The sequence below is a fragment of the Syngnathus scovelli genome, chromosome 2, assembly GCF_024217435.2.
Source record: "Syngnathus scovelli strain Florida chromosome 2, RoL_Ssco_1.2, whole genome shotgun sequence".
In the NCBI taxonomy this organism is placed as follows: Eukaryota; Metazoa; Chordata; class Actinopteri; order Syngnathiformes; family Syngnathidae; genus Syngnathus; species Syngnathus scovelli.
The window spans coordinates 10,437,202-10,458,964 of NC_090848.1; the positions used below are offsets into that span (position 1 = coordinate 10,437,202).

The following is a 21,763-nucleotide window of genomic DNA, read 5'->3' on the forward strand; positions in this document are numbered from 1 at the left end:
GTTCAAAATAAAATTCCCCATTTCATAATTTTCCATACTGGTTCTCTAAGTCTTAAACTTTAATTTTCAACCAATCACATCTCAGCTTGCCAACAGCAGTAGAAAAAAAGCAATTAGCGCATTTAAAATGAATGAATCAACAAGTAAATAAATAAAAATGCAAAGTATTGAAGATGAAACCAAATTTCTTTTTTCTCTCTTTTGCTTCAATTTTCATAGTTTGTTTCTTTTTCAAAAACCCTTAGATTTATGAAAAATAGAAATGATATTTATCTTGTTTGTTAACAAATAGATGTGTGAAAAACAATTTTTATTTGTATTCCTGTAATATATTTTTTATTTTAGTATATTGTACTTTAATTTATTATGATACACGCCACTATCATATACTGTATGTTTGACAAAGACAAAAACGTTTATGATTTTGATACAAGGCAACTGTTTTTGTATAGCACCATTTATACAAAACATAGCAGGTCCAAAGTGCTTTACAGAGGTAAAAGAGCGATTAAGAACAAGTGAAAATGTGAAAATCAACACAAAATCCTGACATAAAAGTAGGGTGAATTAAAACATTAAAATTACAAAATAGCTCATGAAGTTAAAAAAATCACAAAATAAAAGCAAGATGTGAAAACAAGAAATGTTTGATTTATAAAAATGCATCACCATAAATTTAAAAAACAACAACAAAAACAGTGTACAGCAGAGCTAGCAATCGACTCAGTTAAGTCCTCTGAGATAATCACAGCATTCTTAGAAATAGGTAACTATGTTAATATTTGTGTTTTTTTTTTTTTTTTAATATCACTGTCAATATTTGTCTTGCGTATGGTGGCTACAGTTCACATGATGTTGGATTTTTGTCAGGCGAGGGACTGTCTGCAAATTTCCTGGCGTGGTTGACGTATATGTGGTTAGCAAATCTGCCTTAAAGTCTATGAGCCGGTAACCTCAAACTATGTGTGTTGTTGCTACTGCAGGGAGGAATGCTACCAGGGACCTCCCCCCAGCAACAGTCAGTCAGTCATCTATACTAGTCGCTATCAACGCATTGAGTTGACATGAACGACTGCCAATCCAGACAATTAAGCATTTGGTCAGTTTTGAGATGGAGGTTGGTTTAAAAGAAATTCATCAAAACTTTGGCCATTTCAAAAATTGACACCTATTTAATACCCCCCCCCCCCCCAAAAAAAAAAAAAAAAAAAATTGAAAAGGTATGAGACGCGGAAGTTAATGGTTTAACCAACAGAAGATTTGTAAACAATAAAGTGCCAGGGTAGTTCCGGTGGCAGAAAGTCACTGACTTGGGATGGACTGGGAGTCAAATCTCCATCATCGGCCTTTCCTCAAAGGTATGGACGGTATGAAATATTTGGTTGCAATAGAAATGGTCTTTATGCGTCGTTTCTTTGGTTTACTGCAAGGAAGCCATCTTGTTCTGGGACTGTGATTGTCATCACAGTTGATTAGAGCCTACCACTGGGAGTTTTTATGCTTTTCGCTGCTCACTCTTCTTGTTGGAGTAGTAGCTCTTCTGGTTGACCACCTCAGTTACTGGAAATGTGCCAACAGTGACGTTTATTCACTGCTTTGAGGACTTGTAAGGTAAGAAATTAGTCTGTTCGGTTCGCATCTCATCTGTGGTTTCTTGTCTGCAAGGTTCCCTGACATTTTTCACGCGGGGGTCCTTCCAGAAGTTCAAGGTGATATTTCAGTGTAGATTCTCAGCAGTCCAGGTCATTGACCGTTCTTACATGTTGCAGATTGTAAAGGAAAATGCAGAGCTTGACAGCAAGGCTTGTCTTCATTTTAAGTACAAGTGCAAGCTAAACCAGTGCACCAAGTTTTATGCACTTTAGATACAATCGATCAATCAACATGTATCAAACAAGGTTTGTTTAACACAATTTAAGAGCTAATGATTATTATTTCTTGCTGTTGTGATTGTCCTTTAAACATCTGTTCCATTTATCTAGATAGAGTGATATTTGTTCAAACCTTGGAACAAGCTAAGTAATATAACGGAGAAATTGACCCCAAAGTGACCTTTTCAAACATTTTCACCTAAAAAAAAAACCAAAACAAAAAAAATGGATTTTAAAGATCACCTCTTGAATGTCCTTAAACCCCAACAAACTTCATTCAGTGTTTCTGCTTGCATCAGCAATTTTGGCTGATTGCTGTTCCCTCAGCTTTGCCCAGTCAGGTCGTCTTTGTTGCCTGCATGTGACCCACACAAAGCGTTTAGAACAAAATGGTGCTGCAGATGTGTCACATGGTGCACCTCACTTCACCTGTTTAGCTGCCGCCAACAAAGCTTCAGCCTCAGCTGGGCCCAACTGCTGGACCAACCTGTACAGAGCACCATCTTGGTTCTGAAGAAGTTGAAAAGGGCGATCCAACTCTTGTATTCTACCCTCATCCAGCACCTGCAAGACGGAAACACGGGTGTGGTCATCTCGCGCTCCGATTGATTAGCTACGACTAGTCAAAGTCAAAGTATGCTTTTTTTCTACGTAGCAAGAAGTGCGTCTCAACTGATTAGTTGGATGCTCACCAAGATGCGATCGCTGTCGATGATGGTGTTGAGTCGGTGAGCAATGGTGAACACGGTGCAGTCTTTGAACTCTCGTCGGATAGTTAGTTGGATCAGCTCGTCGGTCCTGCAACATTGATAACAAACATAAGCATCAAATTAATCTGCATAACAATATCAGAATTCTTATACAATACATAAATGTTTTGGTGTTATAGGTTGACTTGATGCAAAAATAAAAAAATGAAGCATGAAAGGTTTTTTCATCTACTTCAACTAAATTACGAAACTTTAACTTATCTTCAAGTGTTCACGAAAACACCTTTTTTTTTTTTTTTTACCCCAAATTGCTGCATTTAAATTTTTACCTCATTTTTTAATGACCAGGTGAGAGTCAACTGCATTACCTATCATGAAATCAGTGATGTTTTTATTATTTTATTTTTCATGTAATTATTTGAAATGTGGTTTGGGTAACCACAACCGGTTCCTCTCCGGCACCTGGGGTCCACATTGGCGGTGGCCTCGTCAATGACGAGAATACGGTTTTTCCTCAGGATGGCTCTGGCCAGGCACACCAGCTGCCTCTGACCTACGCTGAAGTTGTAGCCACACTCAGCCAGAACCGTCTCCAACTTTGTGGGAAGTTCTTCCACCATGCACTTTAGCTGGACCTGTTGATGATGCCAGGACATGGTCAGAAAAAGTGTGTGTTTATATGAAAGACAGTCAGCATCTACAGAGGACAAGATGGATATTTGCCTGCTCCAGAGCCTTCCACAGGTCACCATCTGTATGCTGGTTAAAGGGATCCAGGTTCTTCCTCACAGTATCAGTAAAAAGCACCGGGTCCTGGTTTACAAAGACCACAAAAAAAAAACACCATTTCAATTTTTATATCGTGTCAATGTAAGCTCATAATGAAAAGATAGATTTTTACTGAAAAAATATATATTTGCACGTCAGGTGCCTTCTGTCAACTACCTGAGGTATGATGGACATCTTTTGTCGCAAGTCATGCAAGCCCAACTCAGAGGTCAACACGCCATCAATGTAGATGTTCCCTTGTGGCTCCGCCAGGCGAAAGAGCGCCGCCACCAAAGAGCTTTTCCCGGCTCCTGTCCGACCCACAACGCCCACCTGACCAATGGAACACTCTTACAGGGTAACCTTTCTTCTTGGGGTCTCAATGGAATTGACACTTTGGGAGATTTGTCTCACCTTCTCGTTAGGGCAGAAGATGGCGTTGATGTCCTTGAGGATAAGAGGGCTGTCGACGCTATACGACAAATGCACCCGGTCAAAGGTAACCTGGCCTCGGCTGGGCCAATCGAGAGGAGGCCGCGTGCGGGTTACCCAGGGGGCTTCACTCTTTAACTCCGTGTACTCCACCACCCTCTCTACTGATGTCATCTGAGGACAATTGGTATTTGATGTTAAATCATTTGCATTGACCATATGAGGACAATGGAGTTACATGCTGGGTAGCATATACCATGTTCTCTAACTCTGCACTTTGCCTCACGGTCCACTGGAAGTTTCCAACCAGCGTCACGGCGTATGTCAGCACAAGGCCCACTTCGCCGGCCTCCAAGCCTGACAAAAAAACACAGCTACTGTAAGTGACTCAGTAGGAGTTTTTGATTGATCAAGATTGATTCATTTTAAAAGTCCACTCGTCATTTCAGCAATATGTTTTATACCATATACACGTACACTTTTCCATAGGTAGGTCGAGCAATCCCTAATTATTTTACATAGGGCACACCTAACCTTACAGGAGGCTGACAAGTCTCTCTTCCATCTTTCTGCTACAGATACCCAAAGGAGATCAATTTAGCAACTTTGTGATAACATTTCGATGGCACCTGAGCTGCAGAAATTGGTGATATGGCTTGCAAAGTATGGCCTCTCTGAGGGTAGAGCGTGTGCTTCAAAATGGAAGCGCTTCAAAGTGAGGTTGTTGCATTCTATTAGTTCACCACTAGATGGCATGCACATTTGACACTGCGTTTTTAGTGTTGTAAAAAAATAGATGCAATTTGTTTGTCTGTGTGATTTTGCATTGTTTTTTTAGCATTAAGCTAAGCAGACATTTTAGGCAAAGGAACGTGGATATATTAAATATGCAATGCGCAATTCTTTTTGTTTTATGTTTAGCTTGAGCGTAAACCTCAACTTGGAGCAGCAGTTAACAGCATGAAGACTTTTTTGAATAATTGTTGACTATTTTCCAAACTACTTTTGTTGTTAAGTCAGTTGCATTCACTGTCACCACACAGGACTCTGATCTCAAATGTTTTGCTCTCAAGTCAAATCAAAACAAGAGGGTGATTTGTATCTCAAGGCACCACTGTACTCAACGCTTAACACCGACCAGAGAATATAATGTTTGAACATCCTCACCATCTCGGAGTAAAATGCACCCAAACGTTGCTATGGTGATGAAGACGGAGCAAATGCTGTCCAGTCGCAGGGCAAACCAGCGGGAGGTCATGAGGAAGAGAAACCACGCTTCTGCAATCAACGACACTTCATTGAAAACACGGTCTTCGTATCATGCAACAAAAAGGAGCACGCAAGACAAAAACCTGAGTGTCGATCCTGGTGTGAGTCAAAGGCTTTTGTCAGCCTCTCCTCTCCTCCGAGTGCTCGAATGCTGCACAGACCCTGGAGGGATGATGAAAGATGGGAGAAGACTGGACTGCGTGCTGCAAGGGAAGACGGAGCATGTTACGGAACCGGCACGGTTTACAAACCGCTTTAAAGCCTGACGTACTTGTGGATTCCAGACGTTTGATATCCCGTGACGTGGAGAGATAGTAACGTCGCAGGTAGAGGAAGGTGAAGAGCAGGGGGGCAAGGGAGATCAGGAGGAGGGGGATGATGGAAGCTGCCACAGCCAGAACGCCCAGGTTCTGCAAGGAAAGCTGCGAAAGGAAAGTTTTTTTTTTTTCCCATCAAACTACTACATCAATATTTTTTACCTCAGCCTAAGCCAAGTGATTCCCAACCACTGTGCCTCTCAAATTAGTACACGGGTGGTTTTATGTGACCTTGGACACATTTTTTATGCTGATTTAAAAAATGTCCTTAGCTTTATTTTTCTTTTTTTTTAGCACTACATTGCATTATATTGTGTTAGAAAATGGATGTGCTAGAGATGAAACGAGGGCAATTTGAAAATCAGCGCAAACAATCTGGAAAAGTTTACTTGGCTAAAAAAAAATGCAAAAAATTGTTGGCCAGTATTATTATTATCTTTTACTTTTTAATGATGCATCTGTGATGATGTATCCATGCCAGCGATGTATAGTTCAGGCATAGTGGGAAATTTTTTAAAGGTTGGGAAACACTAGTCTAACCAGATAACTCCTCACTTGATAGAAGTCAACAAAGGTGAGTGGTAACATGGAGTCCATCTGGCTGATATCTTTGGAAAAGCGGTTGAGGATTCTTCCTAGCATGCAGGGAAAACAAGCAAACGTTTGGATCAGCTCAGAGCTGAAACAGCGCCATCATCATTCTGACCCGCTTCTCTTCGAAAGTTTACATTTCAAATTTTCACCTATAGGGTTGACGTCAAAGAAGCGGACTGGGGTGCGGAGGACAGCCTTGAACATGCGGTTGTGCAACGTCTGAGTGGATCTCACTAACCCGTGGAAGATCACTAAGCTCCTGGCATAACCCAAAATCACGGCGGCTGCAGTCAAACCTGCCCAAGACAGAAAGATGTCCATGGCTGTGTTACTGTCTCGGCTAAGCAAGAAATTTTGAACTCACCAGAATAAATGCCGAGATACAATAGCAGAATGTTGCCACTCTCATTGGTGCTTTTTGCAACAGTCACAACTGTGTCGGTGTTATTGAGCCCATCTTTGGCCCTGTCGACAACAATATCAGCACAAGGTAACATACGAGATTTAATTTGTGTGTGTAGGTGCCAGGCCACTGACTTACCAGAAGACCAGCCACCAGTCCTGCAGAATGTATGCAGCCTAAAAAGAACAACAATGTGTCCAGTACATTAGCTGTGCAACAATACATTAAATTTATTCACTGTACCCTTTGTATGACCAAAGTAGTTCTGACTCACCTCAGTGATGACACTGAGCACCAGAATAGCCAATAAGATCAGAGGGTGACAGTGGGCAGTAAAGTACTTGACATAAACATCCCGCCTGACATTTCCTTCAGCACGAGACTCCTCTTCAGCAGCATGTGCACTCTCAACCTGTAGAAAATATCAATAATCAAAATATTAGAATTAACTGAAAAAATTGTTGCCATGAGGAAATAGGATGAATACTATTTTAAATAGCGAGCACAAACAAAATAATACGAGCACTGTCACCAACGTTTTAAGTAGGGACTTGAAAACAGACTTGTTTTGGCCATTTCTCAGGAGGTGATCTGCTTCTCTTTGCTCTTGTCCATAAACAATTGTACACCGCTTTGCACAGGCAACTCAGTCACATTGAAACAATGGAGAAAGTTACCAACAGCTTTTGACTGCCCACTTTTTGAAGCCAAATGTCTTAACCTCATTAATTCCAAACTTAAAGAAAATCTGCAAATAGGCAACTATGTTGCCTGGATATAAGCAATATATGTAATTCTGCTACTTACAGGAAGCAGGTCAGGGGCACTGCCCTCCGGTGGCAGGAGGGTGCTGTGCGCGTAGAGTGAACTGTTCGAGTGATTTGTCCTCCTGCTCGAGAGTGACTCCCTGTCACAGTTGGCTGACAGATATGGATATTCCTGCTCTTCCTGGGTTTTGAGCAGCAAGCCGACATCAAGGCCGGAGCTCTGCAACTCGCTGTACGTTCCCTTGGCCATGATACGACCCTTGAAGTACATGAAGAATAAGCAAAATCAGTCAGTAGCTACGTGCAATACTTTTTTATTGAATCAATATTGAATTTAAGCATGGTCAGTGCCCAGGCTGTGGTGGGCTCACAGTGAGCGGGTAGTACGCAATCCCGAAGCAACCATGACGGTCAAAATTGTGATACCAACCTCTTTGATCACCACTATCTGATCAACTGTCCACAGATTGTGAAGCTGGTGAGTAACCAGGATGCGACACTTGTTCTTCAGTAGGCCGCAGATGCACCTAAAGAATTGTGACAAAACCACTCACACTTCAAAAAGTCTTTGAAAGGCATGTTAACAAAGAGCTGTAAATGGTTAGACAACATAAAAGTTAAAAAAAAATTGGCAATCATCGTCCATTTGACCGATGATTCTGGCCGATGCTTGAAGGACTATTTGGTCACTATTTCACACCTTCCCTATGACGCAGATTTTTTAGCGTGCACTTTTAGTGGGTTTTAAATTGTACTCAAATTTTGGAGTAACCCATAATGTATGATGCACACTCACGCTTCAAAGAGATATTTTCCAACTTCGGCATCCACAGCACTCAGAGGATCATCTAATAGGTAGATATCTGCTTCCTCATACACCGCTCTGAGAACACATACACATGAACACAATTATTCTCACAAAGTATGAAAGCAAATGCACAACATCTTTCCACCTGGCCAGATTGATGCGAGCCTTCTGGCCCCCGCTGAGGGTGCCTCCCTTGTCTCCAATTAGGCTCAGGTCTCCATCCGGGAGCAGCTGCAGGTCCTGCGCTCCAATACAATGAACACAACACAATCTGCCGTGTAAGGCCATGGATGTGATGTCTCAAAGAAATATAATCAAACTGCATTCACAATGAATTGCAATTCAAACTATATTGATATAACTATTCGATTGCTTCATAACGAAAAAAAAAAGTGTGACAATTAAAGAGCATATCAGCTGTCGTTTGTGCAATATAAAGAAAATTCCAGATGAGAAACAGTCTGTTTTGTTCCAACGAAGAACTTTAACCTCAGCCCTTCCAATGCCGACTCACCTTCTTTAGAGCGCAGGCCTTCAGCACACGCTCATACTTCATGGGATCCAGGCTTCTCCCGAACAGGATGTTACTGCGAATGGTCCCCGGGAAAACCCAAGGCTGTTGGGATGCGTAGCTCAGTCGACCTCTCACCGTCATGGTTCCATTGTCGTGGGACAACTCGCCCAAGATGGCACTTAGCAGTGAAGACTGGCGGTATAGATGAATCAAATCGACATTAGGCATTGGTTGTTTGAGATGCATTGATTTGCTAAAAACGTAGCACTGTGGAACACACACAGAGTCCCGCTGACAATTATTGAACAAGCTTTAAGCTCACTTTCCCAGACCCCACTGGTCCGATCACAGCCAGGAGCTGATGTGACTCCACCGTGAGGGAGATGCTCTGCAGAGACGGTGAATCCAGAAGCTGAAAAGAATATAAGATATAGTTGTGATTAAATGTGTGTGAACACTCATTATAGACGAAATGAGTATGCCTATGTACATAGAGCTTTAATGATTTAAAAAAAAGAATTGGGAGTACAAGTTTGAATTCAATTGATTTATTTCCTAATCCGCAGAAGTTCAAAAGTATAGACGCAGGCTCAAATGACTGCCGTAATAAGTTAATGCGTGACTAGAGGCAGGTCTTGGGTTCATCATGCGGCTCTACTCTTTTCACATAACTCTTGTAAAGAATGAATAATGGCGAAGAGGACTATCAGCAGTGTACCGGTTACAAAAAGTGAAAGTTGCTACAGGACATTAGTGTTGCTATATGTACATTTTAAAATGTTGTAAACGCACAAAACAATTTTTAACTACCATATGGCCATTTTGTAACTTGGTCATTGTGCATCGGAAATCTTCTAACACTGTCCTACAAACATGATAACCACAACCTCGCCTTGACCTCAGCCGGAACAGGCGAGAACACGAGACACCTTTTATGCCCATAACAGATTTCAATGAAGTAGCCTATTAGCAACAGGCTGTTAAATCTGAGCAAATGCAAGCTGTTTGCACCTTAAGAATAAAAAAGTGTGTCAAGATTATAATGTGCTCATGTGGGTTGGGTAATCAGATTTCTGAGAAAAATCTGTCTTGCTCTTTTTGGTATCTCTACAAGGGAGGGGACTGTTTTGCTGATGATGTCAAGAAATAATTTTCTTTGTACACTCTGTTAATTCTTTAGTCCAGGGGTGTCAAACTCTTTTTTTTTTCACGGGCCACATTGTAGTCATAGTTGCTTTCGGAGGGCCATTATGACTGTCAACCCAAATAAATGTATCAGCACCTCATATTATATACAGTATAAGCTCCAAAATAAACTGACAAATAACTCGTTTTCAAATCACACTAATAAAAACTGGTCCAAAAGATATTTTTAAAAGTGAAGACAATTTGCAATTCTAGTAATGACACACGAATTTGATGCACAATTTGTCTTCGCGGGCCACATAAAATGATGTGGCGGGCCGTATCTGGCCCCAGGGCCTTGAGTTTGACATCCGTGCTTCAGTCTGTCCAGTTCGGTATATTATTATCATTATCATTATTATTAAGAAAATCAATAATTCAATTCAAATCAGACCAAATTGTAGTTCTTGTGGAGGTTTGAACAGGCTATCAATGATTGACAATGCACATGCTGCAAAAAAATACCACTAATGTTTAGCTACTGTAGCTACAGTAAGAGCGGGGGGGTAACTCCTTGGCCACTGTCATGAACTGACACCTCAATCGCATAGACAGACAATGAAGACATGTGACTGCGTGTGATGGAACAAATTGAGAAACAGCTTGTAAATGATTCACTTAACTATAGTTTGTCTTCTTTGACCCGTAGCACCTTTGGTTAAAGATTACTACTTAATACTTCAGATGAGCATTTCATGGAATTTCCTCAAGAGGTTAGCAGAAGACATAACATCTGTAATACTTCAGATGAGCATTCCAAGAAATTTCCACGAATGGATAGCAGAAGACATAAAGTTCCACAAGTTCACACATGTATTAATACACGTATTCTTAAATATTGATGAAGCGATGTTTTTGGTGGAATATGAAAATATTCAAACTTTTTTTTTTTGCTGAACGCCTGTATCCTAGGTAGACATTTGTGTTTGTGAAGGTAGTGATTGCTGCCTTCTTGTCAGGTTTTATTTAAGGTCGTAAACGTTCATTTGTACTTTTCTTGTTGCAAGGGGATTTATAAAAAAAACAAACATGTTAAGAAAATCTAAAAGTATGAAGTATGAATTCACAATAAGCCAGAGAAAAAGCTTTGTGGAGATAATCCACATTCTCATGATAAAATGACATCAAGCATGAGGGTGGTCAAACGTTTTGAGTTGAAGTTTAAATTGTTTGACGTGTCTTAGAGGTTACACTGTGCACACAGAGAAGAATGATCTGACCTTATCCCAGTAGCATGTCAACTTCGTCATCTCGACGGTGTTTGGGTTCTTTTCCTCCAGTGTCAACTTCCGTCTGTTCATTTCATCCAGCTGGAGAAAATTCTAGGTGGGTTATAAACAACAATGATCCTTTTGCACAAGTTTGACAGAATATATACAGTATAAAATACCGCAACTGTTTCACTTTTTTTTAACCGAGTATAACAAAAAATACTTGAACACATATGGAGTACCGGCAAATGCACATTGTTCTTATAAAAGTTAAATACAACTGAATTGATGTTCTCAAAACATAAAAAAGTATGGGCTCAACTGTATCTGGGTTTCTCCCCCCCCTCCCTCTCTCTCTCTTCTTTCTTTCTTTCTTTCTTTCTTTCTTTCTTTCTTTCTTTCTTTCTTTCTTTCTTTCTTTCTTTCTTTCTTTCTTTCTCAAAAGCTGAAAAGCTATTTTTACACGATAAGGAGTAGAAAGAACAGAAATCTGTTTTCAAATGCAGAGTAAAATTAAAATGTCGTCAGAAATATTATTCAAGTACAGAAAGTAAAAAAAAAAATTAAAAAAAATCTACTTAAGTTCAGTGGTAACGCAGTGTGTACACGATATTTGCCATCACCGAGTGTGTGTGTGTGACTGTGACATAAACATTTTCAAGGAAAGGTTGACAATGTATAGTGATGAGTGTTACCTTGATCCTGTGAATACTGACAATGGTCTCAGACAGTTTTTCCACGGCCAGCGGGAAAAACAGCGTTACGGTGAGCTTGATGGTTCCGTACAGGGAAACAGTGACGAAGACTCGGCTGGCGCTGATGCCATTGCCCAGCAGCACGTACACCACGAAGGTGACAAACACCACGATCTTACTGCTGGCGAAGAACGACGCCATATTGAGTCCTCGCAGGTAGGAGCTCTTCATGATCTGGTTTATTTCCTTTCTGAAGATAAGAACAAACATACATGTTTGAAGCTGATCTTTATTTATTTTTTTTATTTTTTTTACCAGAGTGAATAATATGGATGAATAAAGATAGTGAGAAAGACAGAAAGCGTTTCTTTTTTTTTTTTTTAAATACAACTTTTGGAAAAGTCCGTTTTTGTGAATTGAAATATTTGTGATGACAAAACAAGGTCATCAATTTATCAATTTGATACACTCGTTGAGGGTCGCATATACACGTGTCAAAAGAATGAGAAACGTTTGGATGTGAACGCTTGCCTCTCGGCATTGACTCCACGTGCAATTTATTTCATACTCAATAGCAAGCGTGAGAATGTTATCTTTTCAGTGAAATTTTTGTGACTGTACAGAGAGCTCATGAAAAGACGCACTATCTCAAAGGGCGAGGTGCAATCTGCAACGTGCAGGGAAGAAATAGATAGCACATGCATCATTTGTCGGAGGCAAACCAGATCAGTTCAAATGTTCCAAATCCCCTTTCAAGTCTAGACACCGGTTGACAAAGCACCAGAACAAAAGGATACGCTATTATGGAACAAAGTACACAGCCAAGAAGATTATTACTGGTTAACACTCACTGGCTGGCACGCATAAATCCGCTAATGTATCAAAGCACTTTTGACTAAGTCGGCTAGATATTCATTCATTTTATCATGAAATGTATGATATGTAGACCTGTATTAGAGGTGTGCATTCCTCCAATTAAAGACAATTTGAAAAGTATTCTGATACATTTTCAAGTGGAACACTTGTTTAATTCTTTTTGTTTTACATTTTTTCAACAGTAAACTTCAACCGGAAGTGGCAATCAACAGCTTGCGACCAGCACACTGTTGTGTTCACTATCTGAATAGAAAAGCCCTTACGGTTTAAAAAAAAATAAAAAAAATCTTCTCCTCTAGTAGTAGTTAATAACAGTGAACTTTATGTTGAATGAATAACTCTCTAACAGCGTCAATATCTGGTATTATGAAAAACTAACTTTCCGATCTTGCATTAGATGTCACAACATTGTACAGCAAAATGTGCCCAGTGAGTGTTGCTTGAGTATTTTTTTTTAGTTTGTCGTTTGAGTCTAAGTGGCAGAAAATCGATGCTGATTCGCTTCACTATCAGTAAAAAACTTGCCATTGACTGGCATGACATCAGCAGGCCTTGTTGACCATGCCTCATGACTCACTCAGCATTTAAACCCACCCACTTCTATGAGACCTTGACAGAGTAGGAATTACATGGTGGCTGATAAGTGGACTTGGATTCAAGGTCTCGGTTGAAAGCCTGGCTAGAGATCGGACCATCGTCCTAGAGATATGGTTGTAGTCAGCTACTTGTTCAACCCTGAATATTTTCCAGCATCAACAGACATCATGCCAAATCTAATGAGACACGGTCATTAAATTGCATTAAACAAACAAATTCCAAAGCTTGTACGTGAGGGCTCATGGGAACTACTAGCCTGAAAGAAAAAAAAAAGAAAGGCTGACTCTTACATTTTTGACCTCATTATTTTAGGTTCACCACACTAATAGAGACACAATTGGAGAACCAAGAAAGAAAAATGCACCAAGCAAAAAAACTTTTGCAGTATATCTGGCCGGCAATCACTTTCTGCCACAGGAAGTATCCCTGTGCTGATTATTTACAAATATTACAAAGAGCTCTCTTGTGTTTACCTTCTGGACTCTGTGACTAGAGCTGAGAAAGGGGCTTCCCAAGCATACATCTTGATGATTCGGATGCCAGACACCACTTCGTTCATGATGCGGATCCGACTGTCGGTTAGGACTGCTGTTTTGCTCCTGCAAAAAAAAGTCAAGTCAAGTCAAGTCAAGTTTATTTGTATAGCCTTAAATCACAAGCAGTCTCAAAGGGTGTTTGACAATTATTCTCAAAGCATCCCCTGATCTTAAGATCCCAAAAGAATTTTTTTTGTAGGACATATTTTTGCAGCATTTCAGGACGTGATCTGGGCATTAAATTTAGTTAGTTTGAGCTTTACTTACCTGCAGAGTTGGAATTTTTTTATGTCAGAAATTTTCCAAGGTAAGTAACAAGAGTTAATTGCAATTTATTGGAGTAAACTAGGAAATTACACAAGTTCAGGGTGGAACGTACTGTCTTTGGGGAAAATACAGTGCTGCTTTACTGGCCCCATTTACAAGTTCTTTCAAAATATGTACATTCTGCCATTTGTTTTTTTGATATGAGCTCGGTATGGTGGCAGTAAACTCAACTCACAACAAGCAGCTGTTGGGCAAATAGTGAACAATTATCCGAAAAAGAGGATTTAAGTTGTTTATTGCCACTACCAGGTGAAGTCGACACTCAAACTAAACACAAAGAGAATTTAGACCACATTTTTAAACAAAATCTATTCATCGTACTATTAATGAAAAAAAATACAAAATGTCAAAGACGGGGTAACAAATAACATCACTGTTGCAGCAAATTTGAATTTTTAATTGAACACAAACGGAGGAGCAACACGTGCAGACAGACAATTTAAGAATATTCACCTATTCTTTTTTGTTTGTGAAAATGACTAATACTTTTCACCAGAAAGAGCAGCACAATTGAAAGGAGGCAAGAACTAGTCATTTATATGCATTCTAAAGCCACGTCTTTGTAAGCCTACTCACCTGAAGATTCCAAAAAGCTTTCCAAACCATGTTTGCACAGGCAACATGAGAAGGAGGACAGCCACCCCTGCGAGACATGAGGGACCAATCTCGTACCAGAGGAAAGTGATGACCACAATTGCTTGTAGCGGTCCCACCCACAAGTAGTGCAGATTCAGCGTAACCTGCACAAAAATGACAAGCATGGAATGAAACCATGAAATGCTTGAAGGCTATGACTACCAGGTTTAAACACGCATGGCAATAGCATACCGAACATACTGTACTACTTCAGGGTAACACGATGGCATATATCATGCATAGAATTATAGGCCAAAGGATACACTTCATATAATAATCCAGAGGTGAACAAATAAATGTAGCAAATTTTAAACAATCTGCATTTTTTCAGTAGTGGTGCCTTGAGATGTGAATTTAATTCGATCAGTGACCATGACACCCATCCACCCTTAGATGCAGTGCTTTCAATATTTCATCTTAAAGAGATTGATGCAAACTGTCCATCCATGACATCCATCACACATGTCCAAGGAGCCGAAAAACATTTTTGTAATTTTGTACTTCATTCAGAATAAAGTAATTACATATTTAACTAGAACAACCCATTACCTAATGAGGAGTATAGAAAATGGATGGACGATGCAAAGAATTGAACAGTTTGTGCATGATTAAATAATGGCCACCATGGGCAGTGTAAAACAACCATGGACAATTACTGCCAGTGACTCAGTAAGCCAAATTTGTGTTAGTATTTTTTTTTGCAGAGGATAAGGAATATTTGAGTATTGTTATGTTGTGTGTATAGATGTGTTGCACCACCGTTTGTGGTCCAATATCTGTTGCTTAAAGTGCTACAACACCACCACACAGTATTAACCTAAGCAGATCTTTTTGAGGCTAAGCCATGAGGTTTTGCAGATGTGAATGGGCGTGCGATTGGCCTCGTCTACACATATTTTACATTTCATATTTATTTGCTGTTTGTCCTGTACTTCACAAGTCTCCGGAGATTTTGGCCTTATTAAAAAAAGGTCAAGGTTTTTGAAAAGTTCAGCCAAAGTCAAGATTTGCAAATATTTCCAGCGCAGCATTTGGCTGTGCACAGTCCAGACAGATTTATTTTTGCACCATGTATCATTCTGTCATGCAACTCCAGAACGAACCACACTGCAGCACAAGCGGTTTCTGTGCTGCCTCAGTACAAGCGCGTGACCTGCTCGCTCCCGGATATGCACTCGGTATTCACGTGACATGACGAAAAAGTCGCATTTAGAGTCACTTATTTCTTCATTTATCTATTTATTGTGTTCTATAAAGGCCTACTTATTTATTTATTATTTTTATTCTATTAGATTTTAGTTCCTCCACAATTTTTTGTTTTTATCTTATTTTGTCTTCCTCCAGTGTCATCTAATGGGAGACTCCACGCTGGGAGGTGTGCTTGGTCTACCCACGGGGATGACATCCTGCCGTCAGGGCAAGTGGTGGGGAGATGGGGGACTCTCTCTCGCTTTCTGTCTCTCTCCCCCTCTCTCTGTCTCTCTCTCCCTCGTTCACGACAGTGCTGAATTGCCTTCACCAATCCAGCAACAGTTTATAAAACAAGCAACGCTTCAGCATATTGCAAATCACACGAAAAGGTACTTGAAATGTTGCAGCACACCTGACCTCATCGAAACGGTTGATGTCATTTGAAAGGAGGTTTACAATTTGGCCTGTGGTAGTTTGTCCCATTGCTTGACTGCTGAGACGAAGAGCCTGAGGAGAGGTGCAAAGACACGTTCATCAGTGGCGGGAAGTAAAAACAAATACTTCACTACTTGCAGCAAATAGTGACAGTCATCAGAGGAGAACAAAAAAAAAAAGCATCTGCCTCATCGTTACTGACCTTGCAGTATATTACGTGACACAAAGCCACTCTCATCTTCATTCCGGTTCTTTGGACAAAATAGTAGTAGAGATGCTGGAGGATAGTCAAACCAAAGGTGGAGAGACACATGGCACCCGCGCAGAGGTAGGCCATGCAAAGACTGCTCTGGTCCTCTGCATTATAATTCTCAAAGAACATTATTATTCTACCAAGAAGAAGTGGCTGGATGACTTTAATGGCCTCCTGTAAAAGAAAAATAGTCGCGTTAATATTTGCAGCACTCACTCGCTTATTTTTGGTAGGGCACAGCAAAGAGCTCTCTGTGTTGTATTCCTAAAAATGAAATCAGCAGGATGCCATTATGTCATGTACCTCACTGCTCACTGGACTGGAAGCAGCAAATATGCGCCTGGTCTGCCAATTTAAATTCGACATTATCGAATAGGCTCTCGAAGACGGACGCCTGCTGATAGTATTACGGATGGCTTAGAAGTCAATGAGGGACTTTTCAGTTGTTGTGATGTTCAGCTTGTCTGTCACCCGTATGATGTCTTGTGATGTTGCAGTTTTTTTTTTAAATTTTTATGCAACCCACTCATTTTTTTTTTTATCCACGTTTAGGACCAGCAGTGGCTGGATATTGGAACGCTGGCCACAAATCCAACCCACACTCTCTCCTTAAAAATTAAGAACGTGTACAACAACACTTGCAAATGAATAAATTAGGATTCCTCATTGACCTTGAGTCACCTCATGCTGTCATAAAGCCAATCAGTGCATACCAAGGAAAAGGCAAAGATTCCCGCGACGGTGTAGGACTTCCCGTAGCACTTAATAAGGACTTTGGACAATTTGGGCTTGCGTAGTTGTTTTGTAGCCTTTTTAACTTCAAGATCCCAGAACCTGCAAGACATGTGAAAACGTTGGGTTTGTACAGGCATAAATTACATTGGAACACAACAAAGTGGGGTCAGTCACAGAGAGAGTTGCAAAATTGTGGGAATAAACCAGCACATACCAAAATTGAAGTTTGGCCCCTTATAGCAGAAGTATGGTTGAATTCCGACTCGCACTATCCCTTTTAAACGGGTGCTGTTCAAATGAAATGGTGCAAAGAAGAAAGATACCTCTGGAGGTCTTGTCCCAGTACTTCCGATTCATCTTCAGGAAGAATTGTGTAGAGGTCACGTTCCTTCAGTCGGTGCTTGCGTCCGAGGTGTAGCAAAGGACTCACCCAACTGAAAAATAAACATTATCATCAGAAGAGGGTTTTTTTTTTTTTTTTTACATCCAGATCCTCAAAAGAAACTTGGAAGAGAACAGAGGTCCACCAATAGGCATAGAATTGTTGAGTGGTTGATCAGTGGATCTTAATGTGGGCACACCAATTGAAAGCCTTACTTTTTAATGTGTGAGTGTGGGATTTAACGCTTCTTTGCTTCAGGTGCGACCATGCTGAGAATTGCTAACCACAGGATAGACTGAGTCCCAAAATTGAGCAAACAATTATTTGGTAACTGGGTCAGTAATGTGGCATGATCTGCTCTGACCTTAATACCAAAAAGGATCATTCAGAAAAACACAATGTAATGTTCTGCTATTATCTCCACATATGAAATCAAGCAGTTTATCTTAATAAGTTATTACTTGGTTAGGAATTTTTTTACATGAGGTTAAATTTTTCTTACAATGCTTAAAAAAAACAAAAGCAATAGGTGGTCATTCTTAGAAGGCAAATAAAAACAAAACAAAAGCAATAGGTGGTCATTCTTAGAAAGCTATTCCATTAAAGTTGCAGATTGCAAAACAAAAATGACAGCATTTTATACCGATACTGAAAAAGATAAAAAAATGACAACTAAAAACTGGTAAAGTCAACAGTGGCTGAGATAATAATGATTCATTGATGAAAACTTTAGGTTCTTATAAGGAAAGAAATCAGAGGCAGCAACGACATGGCAGTGGTTTAACCAGGGAAAATGAAAGACAATGATGTAACAAATTCGCAGGAACAAAATATTGTGTTGATTGAACGTAGTCCATCAGCATAATGTATAGCGTCGTTACATTCCGCTGTTATTTCACAATGGGCGGGGCCTGGTTTGCATTTGTCTGCAGTCAGTCTTATATTTCTTTCTTATTTTTTTACAGAATACACAGAATGTGCTATAACTGTCAAACTTTGTGGATTTTTTTTTTTTTTTTACTTCGAGCGCATATACAGGGATTCCGAGTGATGCAGCAACGTTGACAGCCAACTTGGCTCGGCACAGCATTTTCTTGGTCGGATTTTGACAAATCTGAGTCATTCTCACAATTTTCCAGCATCAATGCAGGTGGAAGGTAAATAAATGAATCCGACATATCCAACGTTTCTATGTCATATAAGGAAGCAGGCGGGACTGCTCTGGCGTATCACTCAGTAGTGGGTGCAAAGGTCAACCCAGTCAAGGACTTTGTCACAAACATAGCCAACATTGTGCAGTGCATTAAAATAAACCAGTGGCATAAAGAAGACTAGACACAAAAATGGGAGCACCAGATATTTATCAAACTTTACAATATTGCTCCCTTTACCCATGATTCTAGAACTCAGCATGGGAGCCCCGGAGGTGCACTTGGCCAGTCTTAAGATGTCCTAATATGTTTACTGCGACTGCTTACCAAAGAAATAAAAAAAAAGCTCACTAAAATGGCAAGCATTATGAAATTTCAACAGTCTTGCAAACAGAGTACTTCACAGCATTCTTTGAACATCAGTCAAGTCACACTTACCTGGTGGAATTGCATAGCGGGGTTCTTTTCCAACCGAAAAAGTGAGATGAGAGAGAGAGAGAAAATAAAAGAAATGCACGATCGGCTGAGTGCAGATTGCCTATTTGCACAGTTAGTTGGCACAGCTCCAATCAATCCCAAGAAGACTGAATGCAATTGCAATTTTTATTTTTTTAGTAACCAAAAGCCTCCACGTGGACTGGGGAGAGAGTTCTCGGGACACTACTAACATTGTCCGTGAATCTGCAGTTGTCTTAATATTTCACTAATTTGAAACATGAAGCATGAATTGGACATTTCTGGTGATAAACTCTTTATCTATCACGCCCAGCAATAACGTGACGTCATTCATAGAAGTCTCCATAAAATGAAGGGATCGAAGAAAGTCACCCCATCTCCCCAAATTATTTATACCTCCTCTCGCCTCGCTACAATGGCGATATGAGAAGATGAATCGATCACTACATCATTTACTTCCGTAAACACCGTCGCCTGTTTTGAGGGCACGTCATTGGACGTCATGCGCATGCGTATCACATCACTGTAATTTAATTTATGTGAACGAGTACATCAAAAAATCGGATTAAAAAGAAAGAAAATCGGAATTGGACATCAAGCCCTGCTGTGTGAACGTAAAGTAACTAGTTTGAACATCAGTGTTTCCCAGAGATAAGCGAGGAGGAGAAAATCACACTGATTGACTCAGTGGAGAAGTGCAGATGCAAAAGTGGATCAACACGATATATGCAGAGTTAATCCAACTAGATAATTAACTCTATAAAACAACACACACTCTGGACACCACTGAACTCTGGAAGTGTTAAAATTACTCTTTAAGAGTTAAAATCAATTCTCTAAATGTAGCCCTAATTTTTAATTTATTGCTCTGTTTGATTTACTCCCATCTGTGCAAAAACTGAGTTTGGAGATGAGTAAATTGGGGGTACAGAATAATGCACTGAAATGAGTAAAAAATAAAAAAAACTCATTATCTCACACCTTTTACAACACTCCGCGAGCAAGTTCATTGCGCACCGTTCGTAACCTCGAGGCCGCGAATGTCGGACCGTCGAACATGACCCTTCTTACAATAGTAATTTTAAACACAATTTCAATTCTATATTTTTAATTTGATCTTGTTATTAATGTTATTGTTAGGATGAACGAATACAAATGCCCAGCTCATACTTATTAATGTATTACATGAATAAAAAGTGAATTTATCTTCACTATTAACGCCAGCAGACAACGCACTTCTGACGCACGTTGACAAGTTGAACCCGAACGAGCGCTGACAGGTCGCTGACTTACCATACAAAAAGCTGTGAAAAAAATCCCGCATTTGCCAGAGGGTTGGGTTTCTCAATGTTTTTGTTCTCCGGGAACATTTTCCAATGAAGCAAAACTCGCAAGTGACTTCGCCGCTGAGCGCTACAACACCAGGCATGCCTCAGTCATGTGTAGTTTGAGGACATCATGTAAATTAAAATTCTCGGCAGCTGTTCGCTGGGTCTCTTCGCATCTTGAGTCGTTTCCTTTAGCCGAACACATTCGAGGGCAGTTAAAAGGGAAAAACACCACAAATTGGGATTTCAGTTACCTTAATTTGGGTTAGTTGTTTGATATTCCATTCTAAATTGTAATCAAAAGCTATAGATCAGAGCTACTCGTGGTTTTCATTTTAACGAGTCATAAGAAGAAACACCTGAAGGCAACACCTCCTGCCTGCAACTTCTGTAAATAACTACGTTAGTCACCCCGGTATTTGAATTTATTTGGCGGAGTTTACCACTGAATTTCAACTCTATGATATTAGCAAAGACAGTACACACTGAAGCGTGAAACGGTGAATTACAATGTGTATGCAAGTTGCTAAAAGGTTATAGCCAGATGTTCAAGTTTCCTCCATGGGTGGGCCACATGACGTGTCACGTGACCATATCACAAACTACGCTTGTTTTGATAGGAGAGCGCCACTACATGGATGGAGATAACGACACTATCGTTATAAATATTAATTAACATGATAATAATTAGGAATCCTAATGTCAATTTAGGATGATGATGATTATTACAACAAATACTTTATTACTAAAATGTAGAAGATTTAATATATGCCTCTAATATAATGCACAGTTTGAACACCAAGACTGCACTTTAAAAAAACGTAATTAAATCAAAATGTATCGCACACAAAAGTTGGTTTGCAGTTGCACGTAGAACTACAATGATGTCAAATTTATTTATATCGCCATTAACACAGAGAAGTTTCTAAGAGCTTCACATGCCCACAGTTGACAAATATCAGTGACATCCATTGATCTTAATCCCCAGGAGGAAGAGGAAAAAGTAAACAAAAAATGTCAGTCAGTTATTAAGCGCGTTACAAACGTCTGAATTAAAATCTGTGTAAATACTGTTTTAAATGCCTTCTCTATGCCCTGTAGACATTTCATCTAAGAATACACCTGCAGGGCCGACTGGCCCCAGCCAACCCGGTTCGTTGACAATTTACATATTCTCAAAGAAAAGACATCCAACCCAACCCAACTATTTTCATATAAATCATTAAAAAGTAAATTGTAGTGAAAAAAACATATTTTATTAGCAACGACGTAACGAAAATGGGCAGTATGGTTTGTTGGCATGTTCAAAAACATTA

The 21,763-nt window shown here is 39.9% G+C and overlaps 1 protein-coding gene across 3 annotated transcripts; it reads right to left on the bottom strand.

Annotated features, from left to right (window-relative positions):
* Positions 1–28: 28 nt before the first annotated feature.
* Positions 29–20,573, bottom strand: LOC125989285 (ATP-binding cassette sub-family C member 4). Of its 3 annotated transcripts, XM_049755473.1 has the most exons (31): positions 20,413–20,573; positions 17,454–17,564; positions 17,109–17,229; positions 16,345–16,569; positions 16,125–16,214; positions 14,457–14,620; positions 13,491–13,616; positions 11,545–11,794; positions 10,859–10,960; positions 8,776–8,865; positions 8,454–8,645; positions 8,085–8,179; positions 7,928–8,014; positions 7,562–7,658; positions 7,172–7,390; positions 6,639–6,776; positions 6,503–6,540; positions 6,326–6,426; positions 6,111–6,257; positions 5,923–6,002; positions 5,322–5,472; positions 5,134–5,253; positions 4,949–5,059; positions 4,038–4,138; positions 3,764–3,955; positions 3,527–3,682; positions 3,305–3,394; positions 3,044–3,216; positions 2,564–2,669; positions 2,301–2,435; positions 29–2,226 (listed from the first exon to the last, which is right to left on the bottom strand). In XM_049755473.1, exons 1-31 carry the CDS (start codon positions 20,487–20,489, stop codon positions 2,209–2,211), a joined length of 3,903 nt encoding a protein of 1,300 aa, XP_049611430.1. In that variant the 5' UTR covers positions 20,490–20,573; the 3' UTR covers positions 29–2,208. The 3 variants fall into 3 exon arrangements, with proteins under 3 accessions (XP_049611430.1, XP_049611434.1, XP_049611431.1); XM_049755474.1 differs by lacking the exons at positions 29–2,226; positions 2,301–2,435 and having other exon boundaries at positions 2,911–3,216; XM_049755477.2 differs by lacking the exons at positions 16,345–16,569; positions 17,109–17,229; positions 17,454–17,564; positions 20,413–20,573 and having other exon boundaries at positions 16,120–16,214.
* Between the last annotated feature and the right edge of the window lie 1,190 nt (positions 20,574–21,763).

What these genes read in the sequence shown, in the direction of transcription:
- LOC125989285 (XM_049755473.1), bottom strand. Translation starts at nt 20,489, where the DNA reads ATGTTCCCGGAGAACAAAAACATTGAGAAACCCAACCCTCTGGCAAAT. An exon ending in TTTTCACAGCTTTTTGTATG is followed by an intron (nt 17,565 to 20,412) that starts GTAAGTCAGCGA and finishes TTTATTTTTCAG; the next exon opens with TTGGGTGAGTCCTTTGCTAC. An exon ending in GTGCATTTTACTCCGAGATG is followed by an intron (nt 4,139 to 4,948) that starts GTGAGGATGTTC and finishes TTTTTTTGTCAG; the next exon opens with GCTTGGAGGCCGGCGAAGTG.